This window comes from Centruroides vittatus, unplaced genomic scaffold (assembly GCF_030686945.1).
Source record: "Centruroides vittatus isolate TY-2023 unplaced genomic scaffold, ASM3068694v2 contig_767, whole genome shotgun sequence".
In the NCBI taxonomy this organism is placed as follows: domain Eukaryota; kingdom Metazoa; phylum Arthropoda; class Arachnida; order Scorpiones; family Buthidae; genus Centruroides; species Centruroides vittatus.
Genome location: NW_027122496.1, coordinates 207,641 through 221,034, shown reverse-complemented (window position 1 = coordinate 221,034; position 13,394 = coordinate 207,641). Strand labels below are relative to the sequence as shown.

The 13,394-nt window shown below is 34.4% G+C and overlaps 2 protein-coding genes across 3 annotated transcripts in view; both read left to right on the top strand.

The window, feature by feature from the left end:
• The window catches only part of LOC136981534 (uncharacterized), a 67,175-nt gene extending 57,555 nt beyond the window's left edge, over window positions 1–9,620 (top strand). For both annotated transcript variants that reach the window (XM_067277839.1, XM_067277838.1), the window contains exons 3-4: window positions 1,817–1,979; window positions 7,837–9,620. In XM_067277839.1, the coding sequence (XP_067133940.1) occupies window positions 1,817–1,979; window positions 7,837–8,967 (1,294 nt within the window). In that variant the 3' untranslated portion in view covers window positions 8,968–9,620. The remainder of the gene's footprint in view (window positions 1–1,816; window positions 1,980–7,836) is intronic.
• LOC136981569 (uncharacterized) overlaps window positions 1–13,394 on the top strand; it is a 451,600-nt gene that overhangs the window by 354,174 nt on the left and 84,032 nt on the right. The gene's annotated exons all lie outside the window — the stretch shown is intronic.

Sequence of the window (13,394 nt, the reverse complement as noted above, 5' to 3'; positions counted from 1 at the left end):
TGCTGGCTTGCTACGTGTTTTCGAAGCGTGATTATTTGAGGAAAAGGTTAGAAAAGTACCGCTGCTTTCGTTACTTTTAAAGAAAGTACTACTACAAGTCGTGACTTATCTGCATTTGCATTCAATAAATGTTGCTACTAGCGAATGTCAAAAGATGAAATCCTTTGAGAATTTATTCTTTTTTTAGTAAAATTTAAGCAGTTACTCGTGTTTAAATTTAGAAATTTTTAATGCAATTTTCTTTATTATCTTTCATTTGTCTACTTATCTTTTATTATACTCCCTCATCTTTCCTATTGTGTTACTCTTCCTCACCTTATATGTTATTTGAATCTTTCTGCTCTTCATCCTTATCAACTTCTTCGTCTTTATTCGGTATATTATTTTACACAAACCTTTTCGTTTCCTCCTCGTTTCATAATTTTTTAATTCCTATTCCTGGTTTTATTATCTTTTTTATTTTGTATATTTTTATATCAATTGTCTTAATTTATGCTTTTTAAATCATTTATTCTCTCTTCAACATTTTAACTCTCTTTAGCATCTTCCTCTTCTTTATCTTTTCTTTTATTCAGTCATCTTTTTCTTTATTCTGCATAGCTTCGTTAATTAATGTGTACTAGTTATACTAGTTCAGACTATATACATATAATTTTTTATCATCCTCTTCCTTCTTTTATCATCTTGTCTTCTTCATTTTCGTATTATTTTTTACATTTCTTCTTCTTTCTTTATTTAAGTCCTTTTCCTATCATTTTCTCCTGTTCAACATATTCCTTATCTATCGTCCTTCTTTATTGTCATTTTTTGTATTCTTGTTATCCTCCTCTTCCTAATTCAATATCATTTTTATCATTTCCTCCCCGTTCTTCTTCCCTATCTTAAATTTCTTTAACATCTTTATCCTACATCGTACTTATTCTTCTTTCTGTTCTTCGTGGTTTTTGTTATTTCCTTCTTCCTTCTCCTGTTTGCAAACTTCACAAATATATCTAAATTTTTTAGATCTTTCATCCCAATTTTGTCATTTTTTCCTCATTTTTCTAATTTTTTCTCCTCTTCCTCCTCATCCTCCTCATCCTCATCCTACGTGTTCTTTAACCGAACGAATTGTTATTAGAAGATGAGAGATATTTATCTACAGTAATGTGACTTATGTGAAACGTTTGTATGTGGAAGAAAAATCCAACAATTGAGTGAAAAGGGGGCGAAGACAAATGACGTTATTTGTAGCAAGTGGGAAAACGTATAGCTGTAATTATCTGCGCCAGATAAAACGCATCTCGCACACAACTACTAAATCCGTAAGTTGCAACATACGTCAATGTCGAGGTTAGACGCCACCCCCTGGGTAATAAAACCGTTCATGAACGGATCACGTGCCTCTTGTTGGACCCTGTGATGAAATTACAACAATACCAAAAGGCCAAAGATCTCATAAATTTACAAAATGTGTGTTGTTTCCTATTACTTTCCTCTGATTTTTCATTGTTAAATACAATTTCTACATTACATATAAGTGATTTTACAGGAGCAGAAAATATCGATTTTTATATTTATATTTGTTTCCTCTTACTAAAATATATTCTTCGATCGAGGAAACAATACTGTAAAATGTATAAAACATGATAAATAAATAAATAAATATCTATAATATATATATATATATATGTTTGTGGGTGGAGAATAGAGGGGTGTTCTTTTCCATATGATAAAATCTAGCTGTAACATTCAATTTTGATGAGATACACCCCAAGTTGAGGTATGATTTAGTATATATTATGTTTATGTATTTAATGCTGATGTATTGTTACAGACACAAGAAGAAAGTCCAGCATTTCCTGCCATGTAAGGAGGGCCATCAAGGGCGTTGTGAACTGTCCACATCAAACGGCCTTACGTACGACGATATGTTGATCAATCACCACCCCACAAGACTTCCAAATACTTCTAATCCGCATACATTGACGCCCATAGAAGTAAGTTAAATTACTTTCGGACTCGCTTTTTTAGATGTGGTTAATTTACCTTTTGACTCAACTGCAGTAGTCAGATAACGTGTGCTAATTTACTTTTGGGCTTTGTAGAAGTGAGAATGCACGTTTGAATTGACCTTTATAGAAACGAGTTAGCTCAACTAGGATGGATGACTTGTATAAAATGGATCCAGAGTCCAGTTCATTTACTTCTGTAAATTCACTTCAGTTAAAGAATATGTAGGATGAGGAGGAAGAGAAAAGATGAAGGAGATGAGGAGAATATAACAAAATAAGGAAGAAGCTAGAAAAATAATATCAGGATGGATCCAGAAGTGAGGTAACTCAAGTGGAAGCGTTAAATTGCTCATGTAGAAGGGAATTCAATTAACTCACTTCTATAGAAGTAAATCCGGAACATGGGTAACTTCTATAAAATTGGATCCAAAGTCTGGATCCACTTCTATAGAAGTCAGTTAATTGAACTTTGAATTTCCTTCTACAGGAGCAATTTAACGTAAATCTGGATTCACTTCTGTAGAAGCGAGTTAACCCAACTCTGGATCCACTTTCAATCTAGAAGTGAGGTGACTCAATTCTGGATCCATCGTGGTATTATTTTTCCAGCTTCTTCTTCCTTATCATGTCATCTTCTCATTCTCTTCATTTTTTTTAACCTTCTCTTTATCTTTATCATTTTCATCTCTCTTCTCCTCCTCCTCTTCCTTATCCTACGTGTTTTTTTGACTAATGTGAGTTAACTGTAGTCTGGATCCACTTCTATAGAAGTGAGTTAATTCTGCTTTCCTACACATAGTCTACCTTTCTGCAGAATGTATAGAACTACCCCCCACTGAAGTTAGTTAACTCATTTATACACTAATTAATTAAAATTTCAAAGACAATATGTAACTTTTACTACAAACGACTCCATTAAGTTAAATACAGATCGATTCTTCATGTTTTTTTTTTCTTATGGTGTAAGATAGAAATTGCCAAAAAGTCTAGAAAATGACCTTTTTATAAAGTAATCACTCCATCGTCGAGTCGAATCGTACAAAAGGGCAAGAAAACTTTCTACCCTGCTAGATGCGTGTCCATTGTTCACGTTACAAAAGCCCATCTCTTAATCCAGCCATCATTGGAAAAGAAGATGGAGGACTTAGCCTTGAGGTGGATGTTAGGAGGTTGGAAATTAGCGGACGAACGAGCAAATACCCTGTGAGATAACAGTTTAACTTCAACCCAAGACTAAAGATAGTCCAGATAAGAATTGTTTCTGCTGCAATTAATTCCCATTGGAGTTGATTCTGCAATGCGGTATCTTTTGTTTGTCGTTCTTGATGAAAACTCGCTGTTTACAATTGAGAGGTGCATAAGATGAAGGATTTTAAACCCTCCCCCTACTGATTTTATACTTTATCTTCTATTTTATCTATATATAAACCTCTTTACTATCAATTTTTGGAAGAATTTTATCGCTTATCTTAATTGAAATTTATATTTCCTAAATTAATTAGAAAACTGTTTAGTGTATGTATATATTTTTCATATAGGTATTTTGGAAAAGATTTTTCTGTAATTTAAACTAGTTTAATTTAAATTTATGGAGGAATTTATCGAAATCTCTTCTTTATTTATCCTAAAAATCTCAATTTGCTGCTTCAAATTATATATAATGAAGAAAAATGAGAAATCTCTTGTTTATTTCATGTCTATCTCGAAGAAACGTCGTGGTTTACAACTGAAAATCGTTAGAAATATCTAAAAAACATCAAATTAACAATGCTTTAATGTCATTTTATATACTTGAACCATCAGGAATATCGAGAAACATCTTTCTACTCCTTCTCTTACGCATCTTTGTAGTGTTTCTTCATATTTGTACACGGATAAGTTAGAAATCTCCTGTTTATCTCAAAGAAGCGTCACAATTTACAACTAAAATCGTTAAAAATTGATCAAAATCACCAAATTAACTGGAAAAACTGCAAAGATGCGAGTAAGCAGGAGTTTCGCGATATTCGTGATGATCGAAGTATATAAAATAACGTTAAAATATTGTTAATTTTATGGTTTTGTGCTACTTTTAACAATATTTTATATATTTGGATCACCAGGGATATCCTACTTACTCTTTCTCTTACGCATCTTTGCAGTTTTTCCTCATTTATCCCCGCATTTTCTACAATTTTTACTCTGTTTTCTACTAGATCAGCAGCAGACTACTATAGAATACTTACCTATACGTGCACTTTTATCTTCTAAAATAAATAAACTTATCTATAAATCTTCACTGCGAAAACATATTTGTTTATGCGTATGCATTCACAGTAATTCCACCAGTACTGAAGATATACAACTAAGATGAATCGATCACAATTTACTAAAGTAATATTAGAAAAATGCGGTGCTTTCAGTATGCTTAGGAAATCATCAGTTGTTATATATTTCTATCTAGACAAGTGGAAGAGTAGAGAGCGGAGGGAGAGGTAATTTCGTGTTATTGCGATGTCCTCTATCAAATTCCTCATCGTTTGTGCCTCCTCCCCGATTTTAAAAGCACCCTGTCACGTTTTAAAACTTTTCCAACTTGGCCAACGAAGGAGCGTGACGCATCACGCAATTCGTGAGCTTGGTTTATCTCGCCACCTTCTCTGGTCATTTCTCTCCTGTACATAATGCGATTCTGGCTTCGTGATAGTGATGCAGATGATGCCCCTAGCTTCCTAATAGCCACATCATGGAAATAGCCACTCAGAATCTAAGAGGGATGATGGAAATTGGAAAACAAGATACTGTTTTCTAACACGAAATCAAGCACGAAAGCAAAACTTGTAAGAAAAAATAAGAAGAAAACAAAGCATCAGGAGGGAGGAGAATGTGTATATGCAATAATAAAAGGAGCGATAAGTTATATAAATGGAAGAAATGGAAGAAAATGTCGATTCTTTTAACAAAAGTAATGGATAATCTACATCCTCCGGGGCAATTTTTCTTGAAAAAATTAAAAATAACATTCCATTTCGTTTTAAAGTTATAAAAATATGAGTTATAATATTCTTTTCTTCTTTTCTTTAGTGATGGAGGAATGTGTAAAGAAGAGCGATGCGAATTACTACCCCAGGCTGCCAATCATAGATCTAAAGCCTAGAGCATCCGCAATCTGTATCCTCTTACATTATTCATGTGGTAGCAGTGCGCACGGGGACCAGTAATTGCGATTACAACGCATCGCTTTCAAATAATTATACAGACACGTCTTCCATCCTCCCTAATTGTTCTGATAACCCGAATGGCACAGGCTCTTCCACGTTCTCTTACCATGCTTCACTCAACACCTGACGTCTGATGCGACGATGAACATTGTTGTTATGCTAGCATTTTATTTAACGACGTAACGAGCTAAATGATATATCGTAACTACAAAAATGTGGCTGAGTCACTCGGCAGGAAAAAAAAGGAAATGCATCTTGTCTGTTTGCAAAACACCAATTCATTATTTCTTTGTGGAGTTTAAGAACGATTATACAAAAAGAACACAAACTTTTTACAGTGAGGCATTTTACATGTAATTTTGCCCCCTATCAGGTAATATGAGGAATAATTTAGCTGCAGATCTGGAGTTTATGTATGCATTTCCAGCTTAATTATGCATCTATTAATTACAGTTATATTTACTTTATTAAGGGCATGTACTTACTCTTACTGTACATTCTAATGAGGGGCACAGTCTTTCTCCTCATCCTCCTAATCCGTAGAAGTAACATTTAAACGAATTGATATGCCATAATTTGGTTTTAACTACAGGGTATAAGAAGTAAATACAGAAACAAAATCTGGCATAAAGGAAGAGAAATTCGATCCAGACAAGAAAAAGACACTATTATTTATTTCTAGTTAACATTTACAATGATTAAAATTCAGAAAAACAAATGAAAGTGTATAAAGTTTAGCTTATTGGAACTCAAACTCGCCAGGGTCTTCTTTATTTTCCTATATATAAACACAGTGCGCTACTTCATTCGACTGTTTCAAAGATCTATCAGATTTCTCTTGTCATTCCAGTCACCTCATTAAGGAAACTCTTTTTTATCCTGAATCCTTTATCTTCGAGTTCTTTTTCCAGTTTTCATTTCGCATCTTAAATTACGATGTCCTTGACGAAAGAAGGAAAGATTGTCTGCTTCCTTAAGTACTTTTTTCTGCTCTCGCTCCTCTCTCTCTCTCTCTCTCATCCTTTTTCCTTCTCTTTCTCGGCTTTCAAGATTTGTGAATAATTTTATCTTAGTTTAAGTTATTGTTTTTAATTCTGTCATCATTAATAAATTTTTGAAAAGTAAGAATTCATTTAAAACACATTTTTATCAGCAGCGGTGTCTTCTATACGTAAAGAAAGATGCTAAAGTCAAACCTGTCTGTATAAAAATTCCGCATACGAAATTTTGGCACGTGAAAAAACGACTTTTTTGAAGCCATATCTTTAATTAATGACCGAAATTTTTACAGAATTAAGTAGGAAATTTATAAAGATGACTACCTTAACTTGAAATTAAATATTTACTACTTTAAATGCTTGTAAATCTCGCTAAGTTTGTGCGCGTGTTTAGCTCTTACTGACCTTGAGGAGGGATGAAGGATGAAATTTATTTCTTGTAGATACAGTAAACACGATTAACATGTTTCTTGAGCTGTTGGTATAAGATATACTATTATTTTTTTTACTTTTGCAAATCCCTCATACCCCACATGACCATATATCATGCTACATGTTAACAACTTAAGTGTTTACTTAAAGAACGTTGGTCCTTCGCAGCAGCAACTATTTAAGAATCCGACTGACAAGACTTACATTTGTTCGGTCGTTTGGACTGTCTGCTACAGACGTTCATTTTTCACAACGCCAGCAGGGGTCGGTGTTGTATTACTGATGAACAGGAGGATTACCGAGCTTCTCCTTTCTTTGTCTTTCATTTTAATGCATCGAGATGGAATCCTGGCACAATTTGCTGAATGCGCTCTATGTATTCTCATGTCTAAACATCACCCAATCAACAGCTGGGTGCGGTTCGAATCTATGAATACACCAGAAACCGTGGAGAAAAAATGATACAGATAGAGGTTTGTACGTCGTAGATGAGAAAATCGATAGCGTACAGATTGGCACGTTTTCCATCCCCGACGATTAACGACTGCTTGATAGTATAAAGAGCATTCAGTTAGCTATTGTCGGTTGAGTAATGTGGAAACTGTCTGCCACCTTATCGTTCACAAATCTTCGTCTTCGGAGAATTTCGGTTTATAATCAAGTACAAGTATATAAGGCGTATTGCAGCAACTAAGAAGCGTCAAGAGGACAGTCGGAGTGGTAAATCATGGCGATTTAAGCAGCGATTTGTCAGCTGTCAGAACGTCATTGTGAGAGGACACCATCCATCTTTCTCTGTCTCGTATTGGAACGGCAGTTTGTAGCGGGCCACTGCCAACGTCTTTGGACTAACACCGATAAGGATGATGATCGAAACGACGAGTCTTTCTCCGAGACGGCATGATCGTCTCCTCCTTTCCAGACAGAATGACAAACGACCAATTTCCAACATCGTTCTCGACCTCTTCAACCACACTGTCTACCTACGGAATATCCTATACTACTGGCAGACGAGCATTATTCGGGGCGCCTGTAAAGCTTGTTTCTCTGCACAATTGAGTGCTTACAGGTGAAGCCGAACGTAGAGACGAGATGATTTTAAAGTTTAAAATATATTGTTAAATTTAATATTAAATTTTTTATTATTTAAGCATTTTAAAAGCTGAATAGACGTAAGTGACGTTTGCATTGCTGTTTTCTTTTTTCTTTCAGTTACTGGATGTCAAGTACAGTGGATTTGTGCCGGGTCATTTTGGACATTCGAACTGCAGTTTTGGAGTTAAAGATATGTCGGGAAGTCGCGGATCGAGGAATCGAGATCATTTCAACCCCATTTACGAAGAAGTATCGGGTGGTTCCGAAGAAAAGAGTAGAAGTTACTATTCCGACATCGATGACAGTGAAGTAGATCGAAGAACTGTTGCTAGCGAAGACGAATTCGCTGAAGATGAACTCAGCGTGGCAGAAGTACCCGTTGATGTGAATCAGCTAAGGTCGGATTCTAGCAGTCTTCGAGGTTCTACGGGCGGAGATTTGTGTGACAGCAGTGATTCGGAAAAGAGGTGTTGTGAGAAGGAAGAGTACGATTGCAAGATGCAAGATGTGACAGGAATGAAAGGACACGCTGCCAAATCGTGTTCCTTAGAGCGAAACAAAGATGGTCACGCTAGCGAAGCGAAACAGAATTATTACATGAAGAAAGTATTATCCCCAGACTTTTCTTATTCGGAACTTCAAGAAGGTGTACAAGTCACCCACATTCCGCGCTCCACTTCCGGTTCGCAGAGAGACAGTGGTCTCCCGCACAGCAGTAATAGTATGGAATTGGATTTGGGACAAGCTAGTTCGGTACACAATCATTCTTCTTCACCTTCCGACCCATCCCCTTACGGGGGCGTGATGGAACCACAGACTTTTGCTGGTTTCTTCAGGATTACTACAGACTCTCCACCTCCACCTCCTTACACACCATCCGGATGCCATAGAGAAGCGCATATGACTAAATCGGCACGTCTTCCGGATGCGTTATTGGCAGAATTGGGACAGAAACTAGGATCACCTTATCTTCCCCCTATGAACAGGGGTCACACGTACAATCCGTCAGGACGTGTTCCCACTCCACCACCACATAACTTTTATTCGTGCTTGGAGGAGGACGAAGGTCCATTTACTATAGATGGAAGTCGGCACAGAATGATGTCAACCGGAAGAATTCGTCAATCAGAAACAAGACCCTGTCGAATGGGAGGGTCGTTCTCCCATAGACTCTTAATGTCGAACAAAGACAGGGCCAGGACACACATTTCTGAAGAATGTGATTCTAGAACAGCAAGTAGCACGTGACTTGATCTCAAATATTTATCCCTGGATGCAAGAAAATAAAGTTTTGCTGTGATAATGGTCGCGTCCCAAGCGCACTAATGTGTGCGATATTGTGACAGCTCAATATAGTACCAAGATGTTCTCATGTACTCAGTTGGCGATCGTCTCGCAGCTCCTTTTAAGTGTAACTCTACCAGTTACTTAGCAATAAGTCATGTTGTTTCATCTTTTATTTTCTAAACTTTTTGTAAATCAATCAAACTTTTACTTTGTCATTATTTATTATCTTTCCATTATATAAAAGCTGAGGGACGATTATTAAAAAAAATGAAATTGTGTAGTGAATTGTATATTTGTACAGAAATTTGTAGATGCACCTGCTCAACAAGAGTAATAAAGAAAAAAAAAACAAAAAAAATTCAGTAATGTTTGACACCTAACTGTAATAATTTCAAGTGAAAGTAGAAGTCAAGCCATCGATATTTGGTATACAAAAATGGATAAATTTAATTTTTAGTCGGTTTGTATGGGTAGAAAAGTGTCTGATATTGTACGTAAGAGTTTGAATCAGGAAGGTGCAACAGTACATATCAATCCCAAGTTGTATTGCTTTAACACATCACTCGAAAGGTGATGATGAAAATAAAGATGCATATTACGCGTCCTTATTGATATGTTTGTATTTTTACTGATTTTTTTTCTGCTATTTTTCTGTTCTATACTGAGTATTCATTACGTGAAAACACAACAAACGTTAATATAATTGTTTAAAGTAAACAGAAACACGATCTTTTTCAGAGTAGAAACGTGTTAAATTATCGAGACATTTTTCTCGGTAAAAGTTCAGCATAAAATATTTTCACCCATAAAAGCGTAGACTAGGATCAATTTCGTATATTTATTTATTCATAGACGTCTTGTCCGTTTTGAAAACTCCCTTTCTCGACTTTTTATGTCTTGAAGGATTTTTCTTTTGAATTCTGTCGAAAAAGTGAAAATATTCATTATTCATAATCGAAGACGGAAAAGATAGAAAGGTGTTGAATACACAATGGGTGTCGTTTGCTTTCTTCATAAGCAATCGATGTTTATTTTCCCTCCCAATTTTTTCATTCAAAATTTACGAGGCAAAAATAAAATTTTAATCCTAAACCAATTTATCCTTCCTTCTAACAAAACATTATTCCACTTTATATCTAAAAATCTCTTGTTAAGGTGGCGTGTTAAGTTATTACTCGAATACACGTCAGCGAAACAAACATACTTCCTTTCCTACTTCAGCAATAAAATTCGTATAATTCTTGAAAATTTAAATGAAAAAAATTAAAGTAAACCATTAATTGTTGAAGTGGCCGAGTAGTTAACGTGTCAGCTTACCGCTCAAGGGACCCGGAAACCGATACGGGCCGGTAAAACAGGAACTTTTCTGGAGGTGTCTCTGATTATCTTGTCCTATTGTGGGTTTGGCCCAACCCATAATATCCTTAATAAAAAAAACTTTTTCAGTGACCCCAGGATCGAAAGAATAAAAGAAAACCCACTAACTACGACTAGTGCCATCTGTTGAAAGGAAAGGTCATAAAACACTTCATGCGATGGAAAAAAAATGATGAAACCGCTTCAACTGTTATCTTTCAAATAATTAATACTATTATCATAACAAATTTACGATAAAATAAAAAAATTTCCTGGTATATTTATTTATTTAGTAGCAAATTGAACTGTTATGGGAATGGAATCAGAAAATTATACACTGGGTTTTCTCTTTCCTATTTTATTCAAGACAATTTGTCACGACTCGGAAGGAATGTCATGAAATATAAAACAGTTTGTTAGATTATCAGTGAGTATAGTATTTCAACGACGACACAACTGGTTAGCAACAGAAAAGACATTGATCGTCTCGATGTTTTCTTCAACTGAAGTATACTGATGCTATTTCTTTCATATTCATAAACAAACATGAATTTTTGAGATATTCAATTTCTTACGAGATAAAAAAAAATCTTTTAATTTTAAATTTTCAATTTATATTGTGTTACATTTTAATAAAATATTTATGCATAAACATTTGACTTTAAAAATTTATTAATCCGTTCTCACAATTGCCATTCATGTTTAAAGACCTTGAAGTATCTGGGGAAAATCAGTCCAAATCTATATTATTTATCAGAATTAGTACGGATTTGGGTGCACATTATCTATGTTATTCGACCCCATTGTGGGTTAGTTCCTTTTGTAAGTGTGGCCGTTACGCAGTCTGGTGTAAGGCTACCATTATGGATCCGGTTTCAACACGATCCAGATCTTATAATTTATTATATGTAGTGTGATTGGGAATCATTTTTCTATCCCTTGCCCTTGCTACTGACTCCATTGTAGGTCCCTCAACAGCGGTCGAGTGGATAAAGCTACTAAACACTGGTAGTTAGTGGCAGGTTCGCTGCTCATCAACAAACTGGCCACGTGGAGTTTTCTGTGTTTTCTTCACGTGTCACCTAAATAGGAGCCATTCTTCCATAGAAATAGATTGCCCACGCGTTCGCTGCCTTATTTTAACAATACAATATAATCTATTACAGGTCGCCTGCCCATATTTTGCAAAATTGTGGCCGCGAGGCACCAGCAAATGTGCTGTTGTCTCGCAGTACCAATAAAGTTCTCGCAAACGACGATTCATCATGAAGCATCTTATGCAATTTATAAATCAATTTCTTATGGCAATTCTTAATAATATTTTAAGAAAAATAGTTTTAAAAAGTTTTGATTTTTATATCCATTCGGGTATAGGTTAGAAAACATAAATAGCAAATATCCAAATAAAAATCAAGAGATTTCTAATTTAAAAAAACGAACTTTTTAAGAGTTTAAATAACATTAAAAATCAAAACGTTAAATCCATTAGTGTAATTTAATCTAAAATCACGAATACTTTAATTTTGTTTTATTCTATAATTAAAAAAACAATAAAAATTAAAAATATATTACTGGAATACTAAATTACATTTTTATTCTTCGTTTTCCATTACTAATAAAATGTTTATTTAGCATTCAACATATTTGATTTTATTACTTTCATAATTACATATCAGGTAATGTAAATTTCACTTTTTCGTTTTCACATTTTTAAGATACGTTTTTTTAGTTTTCCAGCAATAAATTTTCGTATAAGAATTTCAGTTTTCCAGCGATACATTTTGTGTAGTACTGGAGCTGATACAGTTAGGGGTAAATTATAATTTACCCTACTATAGGGTGAATTATAAATGGGTTACAGTAGCAGTGTTGTGGTGTTTGTAGTATAGTAAATAACAATGATTAGTAATTCGAATTTTTAAGTCGAGAAACATTAATTACAATGGTTTATGGGGTGATTAGAGGATGAGTTCTGTTATAACGCATTAGAAGGTAAGATGTAACTTATAATGATTGATAGAATGTTACAATAGTTCAAACTAAATTGGGTGTAGTAGAAGTAGTAGTAGTAGTGGAAGCAGTGGTAGTGCAGTAATTAACAATGGCAACAAATTTAACTGCCAATATCCATTTTTAATTGGATCGTTGTAATGCTTATTAGTGATGATAAGTTATAACTCATCTTGTAATATATTATAACTGAATTTATCTCTCCATTCACGATCATAATTAAATTCTTCGACTTAAAAAATAGTTTTAATTGTTTAATGATGATTAATGAAATAAAATTAGTTATAATAATTTAGAGGTGATACTTTAAAAATTTTAAATAATTTAATATAAATGGGTTATAGTAGTTGTGGTGGTGTTGGAGGATGAATTCAGTTATGCCGTGTGTAAGTTGTAGCTTCGAATACTGATAAAATGGTACTGTAATCTTACATAAATGCAATAGATTTGTAGCAACAGCAACAGTAGTAGTAACGGCAGTAGGAGCAGCAATAGTAGTGTAATACATAATAATGATTAGCAGTAGTAATTGTAAGTAATTTTTCGAAGATTTTAAGTCGAAAAAATCCACTATTACCGTTCACGTGACGAGTGTAAGGATGAAATTAGTTACAGCACATTAGGAGGGATGAGTTGTAAGTCGTGATCACTGATAATCGTTACAGTGATCCAACGTAAATGGGTTATAGTAGAATTTTGACGTATTGTATCCCTATAATCATTTTAATTATAATAAAGGAAAGTAATTAAATAGAGTCGGAAGGATGTTTGGTCATTTCCTATCCATCATGGAAGGCGTCCAAAACTCTTTTGTTTCAATCTTCCATTATTTTAAAACGTCATTGTTCAACAAAGATTGATCATTTTTACTAGAAAATTTCATTTAAATATTTTCTGCCGTCCGTAACCGTTTTGTTTTCTAAAGAAAGACAGGAGGAGGAGGAAGAGAAGGAGGGAGAAGGGGGAAAAATCAATAACTTGGATGGAGATCAAAACTATTTATTTTAATCTGATCGATCAGG